At 37.7% G+C, this 22,695-nt stretch overlaps 1 protein-coding gene across 1 annotated transcript in view; it reads left to right on the forward strand.

Moving 5' to 3' along the window:
* LOC104529545 (lateral signaling target protein 2 homolog) overlaps nucleotides 1–21,769 on the forward strand; it is a 39,105-nt gene extending 17,336 nt beyond the window's left edge. The window contains exons 2-9 of the mRNA XM_029086464.1: nucleotides 1,001–1,138; nucleotides 4,125–4,327; nucleotides 6,058–6,147; nucleotides 7,742–7,831; nucleotides 11,173–11,274; nucleotides 18,131–19,495; nucleotides 20,384–20,508; nucleotides 21,453–21,769. Coding sequence (XP_028942297.1) covers nucleotides 1,031–1,138; nucleotides 4,125–4,327; nucleotides 6,058–6,147; nucleotides 7,742–7,831; nucleotides 11,173–11,274; nucleotides 18,131–19,495; nucleotides 20,384–20,508; nucleotides 21,453–21,769 — 2,400 coding nt within the window. The 5' untranslated portion in view covers nucleotides 1,001–1,030. The remainder of the gene's footprint in view (nucleotides 1–1,000; nucleotides 1,139–4,124; nucleotides 4,328–6,057; nucleotides 6,148–7,741; nucleotides 7,832–11,172; nucleotides 11,275–18,130; nucleotides 19,496–20,383; nucleotides 20,509–21,452) is intronic.
* Nucleotides 21,770–22,695: the final 926 nt, after the last annotated feature.

Consider the following 22,695-nt stretch of genomic DNA (forward strand, 5'->3'; position numbering starts at 1 on the left):
GGTGAACATACTGAAGGGGTAGGTTTCTCAAAAATTCCTGTCTTCTCTTATTGTTTAAATGTAGAGGAAAAAAACCCGTAAAGTGTAGAGGTAAAGCAGTTCTGTCTGTTAAACAGTTCTATACAGAGAGATTTGTTTTTATTTGTTTGAAGAATATTTTAAATAGAATATGAATTCTGTAAATAGTGAAAGAAGCATGAGACAGACAAAACATCTTTAATGAAAGCACTCAGCCATTTTCATGCTCTGAATCTACCTTTGTTATGTTAATCCAATTCCATGCAGTTCCCAGCAGGGGTATGTGAAAATTATCTTTTCAAATAAATGAATATGGATTATTTGGTGCATATCAAGAAGCTGGTTATAGGTCTTTGATCTTTGTCCTGGTGCAGACGTAGATCAGAGCAGTTATTAAGACTCTCTAACTTGTGTGGTGTCACCTTATCCTCCTGGATGGCCGAGGGGTGAGCTGGTAGGCAGGTGTGGAAACTACTTGCTTTTGATTCCAAGGATGAGTTTGTCTATTCAACCCAAATGGCCCAAATTTAACTCAATTTCTAGTGTCTCCAGGGTACTCTCCAGGTATTCTTTTGGTGAAGAATGACGCGTGTATCACTGGGGCTGGTGAAAGGAAATGAAAGAAGTCTACTTTAGTTGTACTTCTAGTTTATTTGGTGATATTTTAGAGATAGATAGCTGAAGGTAACAAGGTCTTTAAATCATGCCTTGTCATCAGAAGTCCCACTAAAGCAGTCAAAGTTAAGTGCCGTGAATTTGAGAAACAGTCTTTAAGAACAGAAAATGTTTGCTGCTCTTCTTTTTATGCAATATTCTCCTCTTTGTTTTCTCTGTGTGTGTGACGACCATAGAGCTAAATACTGCATTTTCTATTTTAGTTAACTTGTTGGTGCCTCACTAAGAAATTCTATTAAAAATTGCCAAAAATTTGGGGGGGATTTCTGTGGAAATGTTATATGTTCTATCCTATGTTTTGCTTCAGGATAATGTTTTGAACATCATAAATCAAATAATGGATGAATGCATTCCACATGAACGGGCCAACCGAGACTTTTGTGTTAAGTTTCCAGAGGAAATACGCCATGACAACCTTGCAGGACAGCTTTGGTTTGGAGCAGAAGTAAGTATCTCCTATTTCTGTTACTTGGGGTTAATGGGCAATTTTTTGTGGCATAAAGCCAGGATTTTAAAGTACATCTTGAGATTTTTCTGAAAATGGTACATATAATTGCAGAGCAAAGTGAACATCTTTGAGAACTTGCTCTGGATGCTCAGTGGAAGGGGATTCCTTTTGGTATTGATTGGACTAACAGCATATTAGTGTATTTTCATAATTGTCTGCTGTCATTATGACCACCTCTTAAAAACTATTCTTTAGTGAATTAGCATCTGATTAATATTTTTTTAATATACCAATTGGCCATCTTGCATCTTATGCTTTGGAAATCTCAGAAAAAAATAATAGATGTATATAAGGAAATTTTATCAGGATAAAAGAGTATCTCCAACAAATAAAAGATTATCTACAACAAATATAAGTGCATGCTGTCACTTTATTTTAATGACTATATTAAATATACATAACTTTGTTGAGCTGGCACTTGTTGCACATAATTCACTTGTTTAATGTTTATGCTAAAAGATAACACTCTCTGTGCAAAACACTGAAGTCCACTTTTCTTCTCTTACCTTGTTTATCTCAAAGACCTGCTTTTGCAGCAACCTGTTGGAGCAAGGGAGTTTTGTAGTGGATAAGTTTTGTTTTAACCAAAGGAGGGAAGCCTGCAGTGTCAAAGAAAATAAAATTGTGATATGCAAGATACTTAGTCATTAGTACTGATGTCTGTTGGCTAAAAAATAAAAATAAATTAGTTGTGGCATCTTTAATGATAAACTTGGTGTCTTCATGTCTGCTGGCCTGAAGGTGACTTTAAGTACCATGGATCTGTTGAGGGTTAGGAGGGAGTAGTCTGCCTAATACCAAATCCCACCACTCAACACCACCTTGTGGTATTGGTTTCAGTGTTGTCTTTCCTGTATTTGAAGCAATCCTTTGGCTTCTGTTATTATCCATTAATTTCTCTACCAGTTCCTCCTCTCTTTTTAAAGTACATGCTCTCCATGAGTAGTTCCTATCTGGGTCAGTCCAGTGTACCTCCATACATTCTGTTTCTGAAACTGACAGTTTGTTAATTGTAGGCTCCTCTGAGTCAGGGAAGTCCCGGATAGAATTTACAAAATGAATTTGATATGTCAATGCTTTATCATCCTGTCCTCAGCAAAAACAGCAGCAATTTTTCTTCTCATGTGACCTTCACTGCTGTCATCCGGGTGACACCATGCTCTCTTTTAAAATGCTGAGATTCTGACACGTTGGCTGGATGAGGCTTTGAGCAACCTGGTCTAGTGGAAGGTGTCCCTGCTGATGGCAGGGGGGTTGGAACTGGATGATCTTTAAGGTCCCTTTGGTAGGAGAACATGGAGTAATTCTTTCTGCAACCTTCTATAATGAACCCCTGTGAATCCCATCATCCTTTCTTGCTCTAAGGGACTAACAAACTGGGATCACAGCAACGAACAAACAGGAAAAATACCAGCCAATGTAGTAACTTGTTGCATTGTGGAAAATGTTTAAGGGAATCACCGTGGCAGCCAGTATCTTGTAGGAGAAAAAAAATGTTTCCCTTTATTCACTGTTTGTGTTACATCAGCTAATGGTTTTACTCTTTCCAAATCAAACTTTCACTATCTCCAAATCAAACCAACATGCTGGAGAGACCTGTTGATTTCAGAGAAAGTGACATATGCAGTGATGAAGTAATTCTAATTTGTGCTGCTGTAGACACTGTCCTCCTGTAGATTCATGTATTAAGGAAGACTGTATGGATTGTTATGAATAAACACTTAAGTGTCCTTGTCAGTGCAGTTGCTCTGAATTATCAGGCTAAGAGTACCTATCAACAGGTAAGACTTACCTTATCCATACTTTCCCACAAGTACTGCTTTGGCTGATAAGAGATAAGAACATCATCTTCTCTTGAGTCCCCTTAAAACATGAAGCGGTGCATCAGGCTGCTGAGCAAGAGCTGGGATTGCAGGTTCCCATACAGAGCTGCAGAAATACCTCCCATCCAGGGGAGTGCAGGGGAGACAGGGGGGACACAGAGCTGCACATGGAGATTTAAAAAAAAAAGAGCCTGAGGGGTGGGAGTTAATTTAGAGACTAGAACAACCTTGTATATTTTCAGTAAATAAAAATATTTCCATTAATACAGGAAGTATGATTTCTATCAGTGCTTATAGTCTTCAAAATGTATCCATAAAGGAATAAAGCCAGTGATAGAGATTATTAAATACCTTATTTTTAATAACAAGATTTTAAAAAAGTTTTAATACTGTGTTACAGTAAAAAAGCTACTTTTAATGCCTTTGTGAGCTGGTCAGAGGGAGTCCATGTATAATTCTTGGGGCAAGGAGTCTCTTAAATAGCTGCTTTACAGAAATTAAAAGGGAAGAATAGCTCTGTGACCTGGTTTTTGTGTTTTTCCTATAAAATATATTCACAGTTTCTGTGGAAGACAGGATACTGGTCTAGCTGGATCTCTGGCCTTGCAGCCAGTGTGACCAATTTTGCTGCAAAAGGCTTCACAGTTGCAGAATTTCTGTTCTTTTTGTAAGGAATAGATTTATTCCACAAAATCAAGCAGTCCAGGCTGAATCAAAACAGTCCATTGATTGTACTTTAGCTGGATTCACATCCCTTTTATGCAAACAATCCTTGCATACACAGAGTATATATCCTACCAGTACTTATTGCCTAGCTACTGGGAGAAGAGCTTTTTTAAGTTCTTTCAGCACTGTGGTTCTTGCACTTGAACCTCCTGCCATTCTCGGGTCTCCCTGGCTGAGCTGCTCCCTAACCTTTTATGTGAAGGTTTATGGCTTGGCATATCAGTCTTAAATCTTTCACTTACTTAATAATTTGCAACAAATTCGGGCTAAGTACTGCCCTCATTAGAAGTATTAAATATCACATCATGTGCTTTTTTAAAACATAAAAGTAACTTTGTAAAATTTAATATTTTCTCTCTTAATGTATTTCATAGTGTTTGGCTGCTGGTTCAATTATTATGAATCGTGAAATTGAGAGTATGGCTATGAGGCCACTGGCCAAGGATCTGACCCGGAGCCTAGAGGAAGTCAGAAATATAATTCGTGACCAGGCCTTAAGGGATTTGAACCTCTACACAGAAAAAATGAAAGATTCACTCAAGCATTTTGACATCCTTTTTGCTGAATTTGAATTAAGGTAAAAGGTCTGAACTAAATGTATTGTGAGCATTGACTTGGCTGCTACAGCTGTTGTGTGGCTTGGTGGTTTTTGGAAGTTGACTGTTTTTTTCTATTTTCTTTTTATGGAAAAAATATGTATTTTTTTATAATGGTATTTGAATTCTTGTGACTTGTATTGATAGATTTTTTTTTTTTTTGCACTTCTAGTGTAGCAATAATGAAAAGAAAATTAAATAGCTTTTTAGCATTCAGCATTTGCTCTGTTCAACTAAACTATAATCTTCCATTTGCATACTGGCATATGGCATTTGAGAGAGGTTTTCCAAGACACAAAAGAAAGCCATAAATCTCTTCCCTTAATGTTTTCTTTGTTGGAGGAAAGGTGACAAGTAAGAGATCTTAAAAAAAATATATATGTATGATAACAAATAGTCTAGAGATTAAAAGGTTTTGTTCTCTTGTGCTTAGAGTTGAAAGCAAGATGCTCTCAGTGAATTTAAGAAGGCAAATTGAAACTTGATGAAGGAAGTGCTTTTATACAAGCCATAATCAACTGCAGGAACTCAGTGATTCAGAAACTTGTGATTGAAAAAATGGTTTGGAGGATTATAGCAAATATAAAAATAACTGCTTTTGGGGTGAGAAAAGTAACTGGTTATTGCATCAAAGGTCACATTGACCAAGTCTTGCATTGTGCCTCAGAATTGAAGCCATCATTCAGCATGTCGGTTATATATGTTTATGGTGCTGGACATAGTTACAGAGAGGACACTAGACAGGATCATCTGTGGATCTAATATAATAAAGCCATTCCTATTTCAGCAGAACAGGTCTCTTTCGAGTGTTTTAAATCTTTCATGGGAAAAATCTGTAGACTGTCTTGTCTCCCATCACTGTTTGGCCTTCCTCTGTATTCATATTCTCTTGTATTGTTTTAGTCTGGTAAGCAATTTTTTTCTGATTAAAAAAAAAATTGTTATATTGAAAAACATTTTAATTGAAAACATTGGCTAAAAACATGGTTTTAAGTGTGGCTTTCAGTGCAGACACTGACAGTCAGTAACTGGTTCTTCAAAGTGCCTGTGCACAGTTTGGGCTGTCCATACCACCTCTACATACAGCATTTTTCTTTGCCTTTTGTTTTGCAAACAACTTTTTCCCTTCCTGTGTTACCTGTAGTCTGCAAATGACTGATTGAGTAATACAGTGACAGAAAACCACTTACATTTACCAGTGTTTCTTACCTTGTGAATTATTGCTTTTGCATGTAGTTCCGCATAGAAATGAGGCCAACTTTTAAGTCTCCTAAATTGTCTCTGCTGGCTAACTGAATTTCACTAATATAATTTCAGGTAAAACCTTTATAGATAAAATGTGCATTTTAGTCAGTTTTTTTCCTAAGGAAATGTAGAGTAAACTGTTCCTTCTTCAAGATGCGGATCTTTATAGATCCTTTGAGGACCTCCCTGTACCACACAGTGTGGAGTTCCGATTGCTAAATGTGTGTAATTGTTCTTATAAATTACTACTGAGTTCCGCTGTCTCAATCTGCAATAAGTAAATTGGCTGCATTTCTTATAGATTCTTACACTGTACAATTTTCATAGTGAGTGCTGTCAAAAGAGATACAAAACGGTACAGGAAAGGTTTTGTTTCTAAGATTATTTGTCCTAAGTTTGCTTTTATTTATAATCTGATTTGTTAAAGCATGTAAAACAGTAGTACATTATTTTATAATCTTTGTAGTTATGTGTCGGCCATGGTACCTGTGAAGTCTCCAAAAGAATATTATGTACAGCAAGAGGTGATTGTACTTTTCTGTGAAACTGTAGAAAGGTAAGCATTTTAGTTAGGTACTAGATTTTAATTTCTATGTTTACTTTCAGTCTGAGCTTTTGTAGAAATACTCTAACTGTAATCTTTAAGAATAATTATAAAACATCAGGCATTTTGCTTTTCTAGTAAGTATCCAAGTACAAAGTTAAAAAACATTACGCATGCTTCCAGATAACAATGCTGTTGGTATGCCTAGTTATAGATGTGTAAAGGAAGCCTAGGCATTTGAATGAGCTATATCTGTTTAAGGCATCAAGGCTTAATGATATTTCATGCAAGGATACATGGGGAGATGATTCAAATAATCTGTATAATTCTGGTGATTTTAATGAAGAACTTGTAAAACCTTTTAAAAATCTTACAGAACTGGTGCTTGACTCTCTATGTATGAAGAGAGGATGTTAAAAAAAAAAAAAAATCCAGCAATTCATAAGCTCTTTTAGGATTATAAGGTGATAAGCAAAATGTGAATTTGTTTGCAATGTACTGTGTTGAACAACTTTTTTTTCCCTCCTGTGACAGAGTAACAAGCCTAGCAGGTGGGCAGTAGAGAAGAACAGCATGTGAAAGCCCCAGCTTTAGTGAGGTTTTCAGCAGTGCAACACTGTTCTCAGAAGGAAACTAGTGAAGTGTAGACTTGAGTAAAATTATTAGAGATTAATTGACTGTAAAATGCACTTGGAACAAGTGTTGGTTTTGCTGTCATATTAGGAGAACTTATGAAGTAGGACCCTGGGTCTGGTGTGGCTGACACTTTCATTAAGGAATGAAGGAGTACAGAGCACTCTGCCATAATCTGTGGATGACACCAAGATCAGAGGTGTTTCAGGCATTTTAAAAAACAGGATTCCAACTCAAAATGGTCACAACAAGTAGGAGGAGTTACCTTCCATCAGTTGGAGAGCTACTACATAATGCACATATTTGCTCAGTAAGAGGAAAAATATTTCCTCTTATTTCTATTCTTTTCAGGACCAGTCAGATCTCAGCAGGACTAGGGTGCAATTTTGAGTGTTATCTTATGGACAGATCAGAGAAGAAATTTAAGGAAGTTACTAAACTTACGAGGAAATAAAGAAATTGTGAAGAAACTTGGAAAGCATATCCAAGTAAAATGCCTAAAGAAATTGGGTTTTAGTCTAAAAAGGGCTTAAGAAATTTGAAAAGTGGAGGTTGACCTAGAAGATTATAGCAAGTTTTATTGAAAATGAAACTACCTTCCCTTGTTACTTTAACAACGTTTCTTTTAGTTGAAAAACTCTAAGCACCAATAGTTTTCAGAAACAGGCTGAAGCTGGGCATGAAATAGTAAATAAAAAGGGAAAGTGGCATAAAAATTATCTTGGTTTTCGATGGCTATAAAAACTTTAAGTTAAAAATTTTACTTTTCCATATGTTAATTTTTTTTTTTAAAGCAGAGACTACAGCAGTCAGTTATACACATAGCATTTAGATTTAAAGTAGTAGTTCATGAGTTAAATACTATCGGTTTGGTTAGGCTTATAACATTTTTTTTTTTTTCAAATTTTTTCCTATGGAAATGTATTCTTCGAGAGGATGATTTCTTACTAAATAATTTTATTCTTCCACTTAGAGCCTTAAGGCTTGGATACCTCACTCAAGATATGATAGATGACTATGAACCAGCTTTAATGTTTACAATTCCAAGATTAGCCATTGTATGGTAAGTAATTTTTTTAGCTACTGTCCACTCTGCCTCACTTAAAGATTTGTTGAACATTTCAAAAACTTTGTTCAGAATTTTGGCATACTTTCTTTCATCTGAGTCTGCTTGTATCATATTTTCTTTCACTTGAGTTTGCTTGTACTTTCTTAACAAAAACTAACAAACAACAAAAAAGCATTAGGTTTTGTTTTGTGGGGTTTTTTTGTTTTCAAATTATTACCAATATCAAGAGAAAAAAATAAAAGACAAGGTAGAACTCTAAATATAGAAGGCAGGAATCTGGAACAATTGATCAGTCATCCTCTGGGAATAATAAAAAAAATGAATTAAGAACATCAGGCTATTGAATGTCACATTGTCAGAAATATGTTTTGAAAGCAGATATTTTGTATAACTAAAAATAATTAGACCTAAGGGTAGAAGTCTTGAAAAACAAAAATTTTCAATAGAAATTATGTATTTTTCTTAATGACTCTAGGTTCAAAAAGAATTCTTATGACAAACTATGTTGTGACTATTAAGGCTTAAATCTTTTTCAAGGAAAAACTAATGTGTATAACTTATGTGTAGATTTGTGCCCTGTATTGACCACTCAAGACAACTGAATTAAAACAGTGTTTTTGCTGCATGTGGTTTTTGCAATATTGACAAATCAGATGGATTTTTCCTAATGAGTCTTCATGATTTAATAAGACAGCGGTTTCTCTGGAGTAAAGCCAGAATATTTTTAATATTTTACCATTGTGAATATTTTAAAGTTAGTTAATATAAGTAGTGTAATTGACAGAAATAAGAAACCTCAAATCCTGAGTGTAATACACTTCTCAGGAGATCCCCGTGGCCCATCGTTGCTGTTAAATAGGATACTGTCTGTAACTGTAATCCTAAAAACAATAACAGTAATAATCTGATTATCAAAAGACAATGGGAATGCGAGAACTCAGTTGGAAGCTGCTGGAAGACACAGTGAAGAAGAATACATCATGACTAACTGGAAAACCAAGGGCTCTCTGGAAAACACATCATATCAATCCCAAATGACAGAGGGGGAGAAGAGAAAAAAAGCTTCACTGCTCCACAGTATCCAGTGATTTGAAAATGAATTACTGCCATGAGAAATTCCACAGGAAAACTACACTATCCAGATGTGGTGTTGTCTGGAAGAAATATGAGCCTTTTATTTGGACTGTAAAGGAGAACCCTATAAATGCAAGACAGGTGCAACTCAAAGTTGCCATACTGTTGCTCTGTTGTGTCTTAATGAGAAGGATGGGTCTGGAATGAGACATGCTGGATCCCCTCAGTCTTCTAATAGCAAAGATTTGAGGAATCTTTTTCAGAGTCATTTTTGTCTAAGGTTTATTTTCAGACATTACTATGCACATTATACAGTGTATGTTGCCCGGTGTTTTAACAGGTATCAGTGAACTTTGAACCTGGTAGCAAAAATCAAGACACACTTTTCTCCAATTTTTAGTTCTTTCCATGGTACAACTATATTCAAACTTAGATTCAAAAGTCTTTTAAAGGTCATATATACACACAGGCCATTTCATAATCTTTTTTTTTTTTTTTTTTTTTTAGTGCTCTAGCCCTCTTCTGTTTGTTTTTTTTGTTTGTTTGTTTTTTCAACTTCTGCAAATTAAGCTCTATGGAAAGTGAACTGTACCTGGAAATTGCCAAGGGAGTGGTGATTTTGCATCCATTACAGTACAGTGAGAGCAGCCTTGAGCTTCCACTCAGCAAAGAAATTACATTTTTTTGGGGCAGAACATGAGTATGTGAGTCAGCAATAACTACTCCACTTCATGGCAGCCTGCTTTTTGAAGCCTAGAAAGCGTAGAAAAAAATAAAAGTATGTAACCTTGGTAACAGAATGATTTGTCTTAAGCCACGAAAGAAAAAAAGGTGACTGGCAAAGAAGCAACTTTTTTTTCTCTCTCTGTATCTCCTCTTTCTCTGCTCCTGCCCTGCAATGCCAGTCCCCAAAGCAATATTGGTCAAGTTTAGTAGTTGAATTTCTTGGACCCTCTGTTATCTTGACAATTCTGAGCTTTCTGATGGCCGCATTCCAGCCTGATGGGAGACCACGGTACGTTCCTGGTACCAGGGCATGAGCCAGACTCTGCATTTGTAAACAGAACAAAAAGAGCAGTATTTCCCCGATGGTAAACAGAGTGCAAGCGGCCCTTTGGGTTTTTCAGCACTTCAGTGGGATTCATATAACTTGTGACATCAGCTTTGCTCCTGTGTGGCAGAGAGCCTGATCATGCAGGGTGCTTGCTAGTGAACAGCCAGTGAGCAAAAGACATCAACAGTCTTGTTATTCAGCGAGGGTGCCCATTACCGTGGATGGTTTGGGTGCAGAGTAGCTACAATACTCTCTGAAGGAACATGTAATTTGGAAAGGAACATAGGTTTGAGATAGAGGCAGGTGTCAGTTACCCAAGGTAACAGCAGGAAGGGGAAAATGATCTGGCTAAAATATGTAATCTTGAGTGTGAGAATGGATGATCCGTTTGCCTTTGAGAAATATACATTGGTTTTGAAATGTGCAGAGGATTAAACAGTTTTAAGCAGAGTTGTGCCTGGTGTGGGTGGAATCCACTCTCAGGCAGTGCGGTATGGTGCAGCAGATCATGGTGAAGAAGGTGAATTTTGTTTAATCCCTGACATGCTGATGATTTTGGGCAGTAATGATTTGGTCAGGAGGAACTAACAGTGAAGTACACAGAGACTTTCAAGATCATGAACTAACCTCTTTCCAGGGAAATTTCTACAAGTGCTGAGTTGATTTAGAAGCATGGTATTATCAAAATGTGTTTTATGTGATTTGGGAAATGTGTTTTCTTTTTTACCACATGTTAATACCAGATTGTATTTATCTTAGAAGCAGAAAAATATGAGCTCGAAAGTCAACTATGCTACCTAGAAATTATTTAGGCTGGAAAGAAAAAAACACTTGCGATTTCTCTCAAGTCAGTGGACTTTCTTCAACTTACTTGATAATCAGTTTCTTGATTTTGGGGGGGTTTTTTTTGTGTCAGCCACAGCAATGAAGTGAATTTGTGTTCTTCCTCTTACGTGTCCATTGCTTTTTCTTCCCTGCTTTAGGAGGGGTATGGAGGTGAACAGGCAAGGGGATCTTTTTCTTGTTGCTTTAAATAGCATTTAATTCTAACTGTGGGTGATTAAGACAAAAATAAGATATCAATATGTAACTTGAGTGTAGTTCTAAAGTTTATGTACAGTTGCTTTTCTGACTTCTTATTCAGTAGTTGCTCTTTGTAATGAAAATTTCATTTTCGTGTGTGCTCATGCTTGTGTTTGAACTACAGTGGCCTTGTCGTCTACTCCGAGGGACCATTAAACTTGGACCATAAACCAGAAGATATGTCTGAACTCTTCAGACCTTTTCACACTCTGCTAAGAAAAATAAGGCAAGTAATAAAAGATGGTTGTAACTGATTCTTTTCTGAAGTGAAAATCAGAGGTCTAAAAAAGAACACAAAAATGCCTAGAAAAGTGTTTGTTTGCTATGTTAACCATAATCTACATTTTCCTCTCATCTGCCTGATATATCCATGAAATAACTAAATGTAGTTTTTCATTTTATGGGAGTTTTCTGAAGTTTTTATATCTTTGTGATAGCTTCTTTTTCTGAATATCATTTTATTACATTTAAGCTTTTCCTTATGGTTGGATGATGCCTGACATACTAAAGTTGCAGTTTATTTTTGGGATATCCTGTTTCTAATTAGCATCAATGTTTCTGTTTAACTAGGCTTATTACATTTTCTCAGTATGCTATGATGTAATACTGAGATAATTCTTAACCTAATAGAAATTACTATCAGTTTTGCATATTGTGGATCTGTTTTTACAGGATGAATCATTTTATATATACCTCTTTTCACAGTGCTTCAGTCTTGGTAACCATGGGAGATGTGGGCTTTGTCTCAACCATAAAGGGCATTAAAATATATTTTTCTTAGTTGAGGTCTTTAGAAGAATGATCTGTTACACTGGAGAAATCAAGCTGTATCTTTAAAGGATTGTTATATTCACCCCTAAGGTATCTTATCTGGGTGTTAAAAGAAACTATTTTTCTAAATCCATAAGCCCTATTATTTTCTTAGAATTCAAATTTATATATAAACTGCAAATATTGTTCCTATAAATCTCTAGAGACAATTTTCACCTGTTTGTCGCCTTCCCTGTGTGTCATGATGACAGTTTAGTGTAAGAGTAGTTTTCACGTAGATAAGTTTATGCAGATTAATCTCCTCTCACCCGTTAGAGGTGAGGTATTTCCTGAGGGAGAATGCAGGCTCTGTCAGGGCTGGTTCAGAGGAGCCTGTTTCTGAAGTTAGCTTTTATCAATATCCAGTCCACAGCCTTTTTTGTCCCTTGGAGATTTCCTTGTATTTCTGTCTAGAAGTGATACAATTTTATTTTTAGGTACGTTAATGATGGTCATATTGAAATCTCAGTATTGACAAATCAATGTTTGGGGGTTTTTTTGAGTGATTATGGTTTTATGAAAGACTGAGTAAAGAAAAACAACATGAACAAAGGAGGAAAACTTAAGTTAGAGGGGAAAAAAAACTTCAATGATACAGAAGCTTAAAAGTCCATGAAGTTCACATTAAAATACCTTACTCCCAATATATGGCTATCACAGAAATTTTCACCAGCATTCCACTGGCTGACTAAAGCCAAAAAAATATTTAAAAGCTAATATATTTCTCATAATCTGCACTTTCTGCTTACTCCTTACACTTCACAACACAGAAAATGAAAATCAATGAAGTCAGTTTATTGCTTAGTCCATTTAATTTTCAGTTACTCTGAACTTAATGCTTGGGTCGAAAACATATTAGCAAAATGCTTGTTTGTTCAATAACTACAATTTTCAATGCAACTTCAAAAAATGAAAAGACTTTCAGATTTGTTTTTGGAAGGAGTTTTGATATACTTTAAGACTTACACCATATTTATTATTTCAAGTGAGCATTAAGAAATGTGATTTCAGTTGTCTAGCAAAGTTTGCCAAGTCTTCTTAGTGAGATAGCATCTATAAGGGAAAAAATTTAAACAAGATGTAATGTGAAATTTTATCGCTGGTTGTCTCTGAATCGAAGGAATGTCAAAGAACTTAAATATTTGAAAGAACTGGGCTCAAAAAAATCCTTTAGTAATGTTCTTGAATGAAAAATACATTGAATGAAAGTAACAATGAGATACAAATAAGTGTGCGGTTCATGTAGGGTAATCAAATTACTTTTTAAAGTACCTAAGCAGGCTTGGATATTTTTTTGTTATTGTAGGTTTTTTGGTTTTTTAACCCATCAGGCTCCAATTCCTGCTAAGTGAGAAAGTTTACAGAAACCTATAAGGGAAGATGGAATGAGATATTTGAGCTTGTCCCCAGCAAAAAGGGAGCATTTTTTTTCCAGGAGGCTTTCTCCAGTCTCCATCACCAGTAGTCAAGGCATGAAAATAGATTCAGGTAGTCTTCTCTTAAAATAGTCGTGTCTTGTATTGCAGTTGTGTGCCTGTTGTAAGAATATAGAACAACATCTTACTGCAGAATATGACCACGTCCCAGTAAATTTCATTGAAAACTTCTATAACTTTTTAGCCAACTAAATATTTTAACTCATGGAATAACACCAAATATACGACTACTTTGTATGATTACAGGTAATTTTTGAGCTGTATTATCCTAAAACATTCTACCTCTTAAAGGCAATGATAAGCACTGTATTTATGTGGATCCACATAATTACATCAGAACTAGCAGAGAAAAATATCTGTTGGCTAGGAAGTTCTTGGTGTCCTGTTGGTGGCTGGCAACTTGGAAAACAATAGAGATTGTGCAGACACTATGAGCAAAAGCAGTAAGTGTTCTTTTTTTAAGTTTTGGTAAGGTTAAGCAGCAAATGATAACTTTGAATGTTTAAATTATTGCCTAAGCAAGCTTCTTGTGTTGATTTTTATTTTAGATATAAAACATCAGCATTGGTATATTATACATCTACCACTGCCTGATTGTATAGTAATGTTATCTCTGTTCCTTTTAAACTAAGACATTGGAACCGTTTCTGCCAGACTGCTGTCATCTGCCTAGTTAAGTATACAAAGTATATAATCTGGTATATGCATAGATATTTGATTTAGATGCCTGTGACAGTGAACATTTTTGTGATAAAATACTACCTAAACTAGGTATACGTTTGAGACTGCTATACAGAGATTTTTCAGAGTTGAGCAACCTGTGGATTTTGCAGTAATTCTTAATTCTGCCCTTTCTTCAGAGCCCTCTGCTTGCCTGGGCTTGTTTCTGGGCCATTACAACTGATGGCAGGGTCCCTATGGATTTTGGTGGTGCAGAATCCAGCAGGTTGCAGATCAGGAGGTGCAGAATCAGAGGATTATCCCATTTTAAGTACACTGAAACCTTTCTCTATCAATGACTAGAAATCAAATGCAGTGTACCTGTTGTCAGTGTGTTAAAGAGTGCGGGGGGATTTGTGAAACTTGGATGCTTTTAAAGTGTACACAGAGACTGGGGGAGAACTGGCTAGGTTTTCCAAGATGGCTGTGTTTAAAACTTTAGGTTGACCTAAAACTTTTTCAGTAAAGGATTACCAGTGATATTTGTTATATATGATATGTGTTTGTTTCAGTGTTGATGTATTGGATCAGATGTGTGGACTTTGGTGTGCTGAACTTAGCTCAGCACTGCGGAAGCAGGAGGATGGAAATTGCATTCATGTACCTGCATCATGTTGTTACGGTGGCAGCTCCATCAAGATAGCTCTGTTCAGAGCATGAACTGAAGCACTGGCTGACAATAACAATGCTGTTCTCTGAAAACAGGCAATTTACAATTCTAGTCAGAATAGGAACAAAGTTAATGAAGGAGGCTTGGAAAACATGCCAGATCAGTGCACCTGGGTTTTTGTTGGCCTCTCCTCTATTCAGATGAATTTGTCTTTAAATGGATATCTGTCCTCAGATCTTTGAAGAATTAATTTCTGCACCCTGCCTATTGTCAGTAAAGTAAAATATGTTTATTGGTTTTGCAATAGGCAGAGTAATAAGCAGTGTACATCTTAAGAACTTGCCTTGTTTTTTCTGCCAGTGGCTGTAACCACTGCAAGAAAAATGTTCCTCATCTTTTCAAGGCTAGGTTGCCTTCCTGTGGTACTATGCTGAAAAGAGTAAAAGCAGGTGAAGCCCCAACATGTGCCTTTTTAAATTCAGTGTTTTCTAAAGTCTCTGTGGGAATGAAGCGTACTGCTGTTCTCAGGGTGGATTGCAGAAGCTCTCTTCACCTGCAGCTTCTGAATTATGAAAGCAGAGGGAGAAATTATTTTTTACATCAGAGCACAGCACTTGCTTAGATCCATTGACAAGTTACAGATGCTTCAGCAAAGAGGAGATGAACCATGGAAGTAACTACATCTTAATTAAACTTTAGAGTTTAATAATTATGCCTGGTGTTTAGTTTTAAACTTTCAGTAGTGAGATTTAACATTTCTTTCCGTATGCTGGTTGCCATTAATTTTATCCTTAACGTCTGCATAAGCATTTTAACACATGCCATACTCCTAATGTTGGCAGTGAATCCCGTACAGTCTAATATACAGTGTATCAAAACCATAGCTGTTGATCAAACATTTTTCACCTTGCAAGGGAACTTGTATTTCAAACAGCATAGTGAGTCTAGGGGATTTTTTTTTTATGCAGAGAAGTGAAGATAATTGTCCAAACCTATTTTAGAATAAGCTGTATTTGTTAATAGCAACATTTCTGGTATTTGAATTGGGAAATTGAGCATATTTCCTTTGAATTTAAAGCAGGATTATTTCTCTACTGAAATAACAGAGTTGGTGGACTACCACGTGTAATCCAACTGATTACGTGTAGCAGCTCTTGCAAGTCAGCATGGATCTGGCTCATTTAAAAAGACATGAGGACTATCAGCTGACTTCACTGATTTATTTTTTTTTTAAATCAAGCTTTATTTGACTTATCCTCAGAACTGCACACAACTGTTCTTAAATTTTGAAGTGTTATTATTGGCAGAAACTAAGAGTGCATTACTCAAGTCAATGAACTCAGCCAGCATAAAGTAAATATGCCTTTTCAGCACATTACGGTGAATATGTGAAACCTGTACCAGACAGGTCTGAGCAGTCAGACTCTCTGTGTCTGCAGTAAGGAAGCAGAGCAGCTCTGGGCACCCAGACATCCGGGAATCCTGGACGCTGCCATGTGATGTTCTGGAGACTGAATAAAACCCCAGACTAGATGCTGAAAGTCAGAAGACTCAGTCTTAGAAAATCTTAGATTTTCCCAGGGCCCATTTCATTCCCAGTTATGCTGATGAGCTTGCATGGAAAGCAAATTCCTTTGAATGTTGCTAGTATAGTCCATGTTTGTAGATTCTTCTCTCATTTTTTTTTTGAGGAGAGGGTATGACTGTGGTGTATGGAGAAGCATAGCTGATGTTTAAGCAGTTGATTGTTGATCACTTCCTGACACACACTTTCATCCATGTAAGTAAAGTTCACTGAGGATTACTTACTGAACACAAGGCTGTATAATTCTTTCAAAAATAAACAATAATAATATAATAATAGCTATTTTTGTGTTGACCTTAAAACTTAAACCACACTCTATCAGTTTGTTTTTATGGTGATGTTAAAATGCCTAATTTCGTACAGACTCTGATTACTGTTTAAATAAAAGATGTGAGTAATGAGATGGCGTCATTATATACTGTTTAGACAAAGAAATGTAGAGGTCTTTTAAAATGTTGTAGTGTGCCAGATAGCAATACTGGCGTATAGCTTTATTAGGTAAGTGGGTCTAACAGAGATTGTCCATTTCCCTTTCTTATTCATTTATGACTGAAAAGATTATCAAACTTTGGATGCGAAAATGCATATGGAATGATTTAAAGCTTGCTTATCTAGACTGTTATCTTTTTTTAAAATTGTGTGGTAGCTGCTTTACAAATCAAATACCAGTGATACATTTCTTGGGCAATTTCATCTTTTAGCGATAGTACTTGGAAAAATACTTGGTCTTTGAATGAAGAAGTTAAGAATGCGAGCCATTGACTGGAAATCAAGACGTGAGATGTGTTGAATGTTTCTTTGGGGTGCTTTTTTGGTCTTCTTGTTTAGACTGAAGTTACTCCTCTAAGGGAATTCTTTTAATATGTGCATATTCTTATTATTATGTCAAATGTATGTCACCTGCTAGCCAATGATTTCTAAACACGAGGGGCCTGTTTGAGCAGAAGGTCTTACTTTTCTCATCCATTCATTTATGATAAAATACACTTGCTGGTCTTTGAAAATGCTGACAGTAGTACTTGACAGAGAATATTTTTATATGTGATTTCTAATTGAGAAGCATAGTAAAATCAAATTCAGACCTGAAATTAAGAGCTGCTGTGTCTGTGGAATTGTTTTAAAGTTATGGAATTGTTTTAAAGTTATAAAGCACTTAAACGTAACAGCCTCAACTAACACTTTATTTTTAGGTACTCATAGTCCTAAGCTGCATTACTGAGGACACTTTATAACACTGGGGAAGCTGCATGTCTCTAGAAAATGTAGTTTAGTAAATACCTAAATGTTTGCTTTTAGGCCTGCCTTATTCTTAACATCATGCAGAAGTTTAGCTCCCTAATGATTACGTGTTTGAGGTAGGAGAGAGCCAACTTCTGATCCTGGTTTCAGTGAACAGGCTTCCAAGACATCAGCATTGCATAAGTGATAATACTATTTTTAATGAATTCTCTTTATCTGACAATATAATGGTATGAAACTTCTGTGGTACTCCTTTGCAGAGTTATTTTCAAAATGTGGCACAAAGGATGACATTGTTTGCTAATCAAAGTTAAATTTGTGAAATGAAAAAATAAAATTTCAAAATATATCTAATTGTGGGTAAGAGTTTCACTATAAGTAGATGGGGAGGAGGAAAGATCCATTTTTTTGGGTGTGGTTTGATTTATTTTGGGGCTTCATTGCAAGGATGTAAATAATTTGGTACTCTGAATTTGCACAAGTAATCTCAAATTCAGACATCAGTAATCACATGTTTTCTGAATCTGAATGCCAAATGCACCTGGAATTACACAGTGGAAGGTACTCTGTGCCCCTAATTTCTGGATTTCTGTACTACCAGTGAAAGGGGTTTTTTTAAACCTGTAACATCAGTGCCTCCTATGATTGTAAATGCAAAGTGTGTGTATTCCTTTGTTTTCAGGGATCTACTTCAGACGTTAACTGAGGATGAACTGCACACGCTGGAACGTAACCTCTGCATCTCTCAAGATGTAGATTTTCCCGTCAGAGCGGATCCTGAAGTGCCCTCTGTCATTGCACCAGGCATAACTGCAACTTTGCCTGCTAAGGAGCTTTCAGCAAAAGCTGAAAACACAGAGGCTGAGCTGGCTTGTTCTATGCAGTATGATGAACAGGAGCTGGAACAGCTGAATAGGATGGTACACAGAGTTGGAGATGAAATGTCGTCTCTACTTTCCCCTCCAAGCATCTGTCAGTCTCCAGCTCACAGAGCTAGCCTAAGAAACAGTTCTAGCACAGAAGCTTCACCAACAAGGCACCATCTTGACAATTTAACTGATGAAGAGGACAGAGTGTTTTTTATGGATGACCTAGATGGAGCAGGAGAAGCACTTGCTGGGTTGGATTCCGTAAGTGATACGTTTGCTTGGGTGAGTAACCCTTGCCACGATTCAAAACAGAACTTGCAATATAGAGATGCTCTGCTATATGAGAACAGCCATCAGACAGAGGAAACTTTGCTTTTAAAAGATGCTGAGAGTGACTTAAGCAATAATAACAATATTGAAGATGGCAAACAGATGTCTGGCATCTCGGTTCAGAGTTCATGCAGCTGTCTGGAGGGTCCGGACTCACAGGTATACCTCAATGGCTGGGATGCATATGCTGATGATGCCGAAATGGCAGAAGTGATAGCTCACAGGACAGGGGGAATGAAAATATCTGCTACTGTAATATTCAATCCTAAATCTCCTTCTAGCTCAGAGTCCCCAGTAACAACTCCAGAAGCAGCTCTTAGTTGTGTTCCTGGATCTGCTAATCCATTAGCAAATGAGGAGGAGGATGAATCCCATAAACTCAGTATAGCTGCCACAAACTGTCTAATTAATTCCTGTGTGTGTTGTGGCAGCTGTGAAGACAGCAGGGAGGACAGCGTTGAAGGTTTAAAGACTAAACATTCTGCAGGAGGTGTTGTAAATGCTTCATACACATTAGTAAAGTCTAAGGAAATGGACCATGTAGATAACTTGGACAATTCAGTTCCTGCACAGGAAACATTAAAACCCGAAACTTCTGCTTTGTTAGCAGAAAGAGACTTTGGCAGAGAAGAGCAAAAACTGCCAGTCTCCTCTAAGTGCCTGGCACATTCCTCAGGTTCACAGGTAGGAGCAGAAAATGACTCACAAGGAGAAGCAGAAAGCATCTCAAATCAGCAGAAAAAGTGGGAGAAGAGAAAACAACTATGTGAGAAAAAAATGGACAACAATGAAGATGATAGTAGTGAAAGGACAGCAAAGGAAGATATAAAGTCAAGATCTAGTTCAAGGTAAGAGCATCTTGATGTTTTGGTAGCAGTTTGCATGGAAATACATTCCTATATCCTTGTACTTTAGTGATTGGTGTATAATTTATGTTGATTTTAAATAAAATGCCGTGTTGCAGGATCAAGGAATTATTCAATATATATATTTTTAATGCAAGTAGCTTTTTATTGGACCTCATCAGCTCATTTGGAAAACATTTGGAGAACATCTGAATTTTAATCATATAATGTCTCTATATCATTGAAATCAAGTACACTGATCTTACCAGTTTAATGTAACAGAGGATGCATTGCTGCTAAACATTACCTTGATCATTACCTCTGTTGTACTCTGCTGTACTCTGCTGTTTTGCAAGAAAAGTGTGTCTGGCAGATACTAACAAGGTAACTTTTGCATTAGTGCACAGGATTTAATTGGGATCTAAACACATCTTACCTTAGCTTGATTTGAGAGAATGGGGCTGATCTGATCATATTGCCTGTTGGCACGAGTGTGTGTGTTAATGTCTGTGTGCTGAAGGAGCCTAATAGAGAGCAGAAGAAGCTTTTAAACCTATTGGACAATTTCAACCAAAGCTGATGGAAGAATAGAGGTCATGGATTAACGTTTTAATGTTTGTCCTGGTTTTTGGTAGGATAAGGTTAATTTTCTTAGTAGCCAGAAAACACTGTGTTTTGATTTCAGTGGAGATTAAGAGAACAATGTTGATAACATACAAGCACACTTTGCTTGGGTAATTTGCAAGAGCAGAGGACTGGAAGGGGCTGGGTGGGGGGGGAGAAGAAAAGTGTAGTAGTTAGTAAAACCCAGAACTGACAGTTGGATGCCAATCAGATACTCCGTATCATATCACGTCATGTTCAATATATTAACCGGGGCTGACCGGAAAGGGGAGGGATTCTCTCGGGAATCGCTCGGGCTCGCTTTTCGAGGATTGTGATTTCAGGTTCAGGGTTCCTTGTTGCTCAGTCGGGATCGTTATCAGCGGGTGGGGAGCAGTTGTACTCTGCATCACGTATATACATATAGTTGTTATAATTGTTATTATTATTACTATTTTAAATTTATTTTACTCTAATTATGAAACTGTTCTTATCTCAACCTACAAGTCTCCTTATCTTTAACCCTCCTATTCTCTCCCCGATTCCATGGGTGGGGGGGAAAGTGGGAGTAGGGGAAGGCTGCGAGTGTCTGTGTCTTGTTTGGCTGCACAGCAAGGTAAACAACCTACAAGTCTCCTCACCTTTACCCCTCCAATTCTCTCCCTGATTCCCTGGCTGTGGGGGAAAGGGGGCAAGGAGGGCTGTGAGTGACTGTGTCCTGTTTGGCTGCCAGCTAAGCTAAACTATCCCAGTTTTTTTGGTGCCCAACATGGGGCACGAAAGGTTGGGATAATGACAGTTTTGACCAAAGTGTGTTAGAAAGAATCTGCAATAAGAATTTGTTATGATGACTTGGTTGTCAGTGATCGGAATGTTGTTGTACTGGATTGCTGAGTTGTTCTTTGAGGTGGCACCTTACATGCAATCCAGGCAAGTGGACCAGCATTGAGAAAGGTATTCAGTACCTGAGGGAACGGCTGTGTTGGCTGCTAGCCAAGGGCTAGTCCAGTGAAGCTAGCAGGTGGCACACAGAGCAAAGCAGCAGAAGCAGCTCCATCTCCGCATTGCTGTAGCTATCTGGTGGATGTTCTTACCAATTACACCAGTGGTTTTTCCCTTTGGGAGGGGGAACATCTTTATTCAATTTCCAGCTCACAGTTACAAAAGTTTTGGAGAATTTTGATTATTCTTGGGATAGTCAAACTAGCTGCTAGTTCTTCTGAATGTATGCCAGGTTTTAATGCATGTCAGACTACTTAGGAGGATCACTCCATCCGCTGCTGGAGTTACCCTGGCACCTCCTACAGTTACTTCAACCTCTGTGACTGATACTGTGGCTAAACCCGTTTTGCTTCAGCCTCAGTGACAGACACTGCAGCCTCTCCAACCTCTACAGCAGGCAATGTGGCTACTCCAAGCTTTGTGACAAACACCGCAGCTACTCCAGCCCCATCAAGAAGCATTGCAGATGAGCTAGAAAACCAACACGTGCCAGTATCAGTTGCCCCTGTACAGAAGAAGAAGTGGACACGAAAGTCAGTGCATTTGCAGAGGGATGAAGATCAAGTTTATGATCTTCCTAAGGAGGAGGAGGAGGACGGAAGGGGAGATGGAGATGGAGACAGTACAATAACCACCCTATCTCTAACCCTGAGTGAGCTGCGGGATATATGAAAAGATTTCACCCATTACCAAGGCAAGCACCTCATTACATGGCTGCTCATATGCTGGGATAATGGGACCAGTAGCATGGAGTTAGAGGGTAGAGAAGCCAAGCAGCTGGGATCCCTCTTTAAGGAAGCGGGCACTGATAAAGCAATTGCAAGAGGGGAACCAACCCACAGTCTTTGGAGTCGGCTCTTGGCAGGTGTGAAGGGAAGGTATCCCTTCAAGAACGATATTACATGCAATCCAGGCAAATGGGTCAGCATGGAGAGAGGGATTCAGTACCTGAGGGAACTGGCTGTGTGGGAGCTGATTTACCAAGACCTGAGGGACATGAAGTTAACTGAAGACCCAGATGAAATCCTGTGCACAATACCCATGTAGCGAAATGTCGTACAGAGTGCACCAGCATCATATACCAATTCATTGGCAGCAGTAGAATAAAAAGAGGATGAGGAGGCACCAACTGTAAACGAAGTGGCTTATCTGGGGGCAGGGATTTGAAGACAGTCTTATCCGGCTCACAGATTTGAAGATGGTCTCTTTCCTCTATATAAGCCTGCATCTCAGCTGTGGAAAAACTACAAGAAGTTCTGGAGAAACATGTGGAGAAACTGTCCCAAGAGTTCCAGCAATTCGAGGACAAGCTCTGCCCTCCACCCGTTCAGACCTATGCCTCAGCTGTTAGGAGCAAGCGTTTCCCTGCTCAAGAGAGATGGTATACACCATGGGGCACACTATGGTTTTACTTGTGTGACCATGGAGAAGACATAAGAAAGTGGGATGGGAAACCTACCTCGGTCCTGCAGGCGCAAGTACATGAGCTGCAAAGAAAAACAAGTACAAATAGGGATGCTTCTGGTGCTTCTAGGAAAATGCTGCTCCAGTCTCCAGTGGACACTTGCCCAGACAGAACAGGAGGGCTGATGCTACTC

Source organism: Antrostomus carolinensis, unplaced genomic scaffold (assembly GCF_000700745.2).
Source record: "Antrostomus carolinensis isolate BGI_N321 unplaced genomic scaffold, ASM70074v2 scaffold4008, whole genome shotgun sequence".
Lineage (NCBI taxonomy): Eukaryota > Metazoa > Chordata > Aves > Caprimulgiformes > Caprimulgidae > Antrostomus > Antrostomus carolinensis.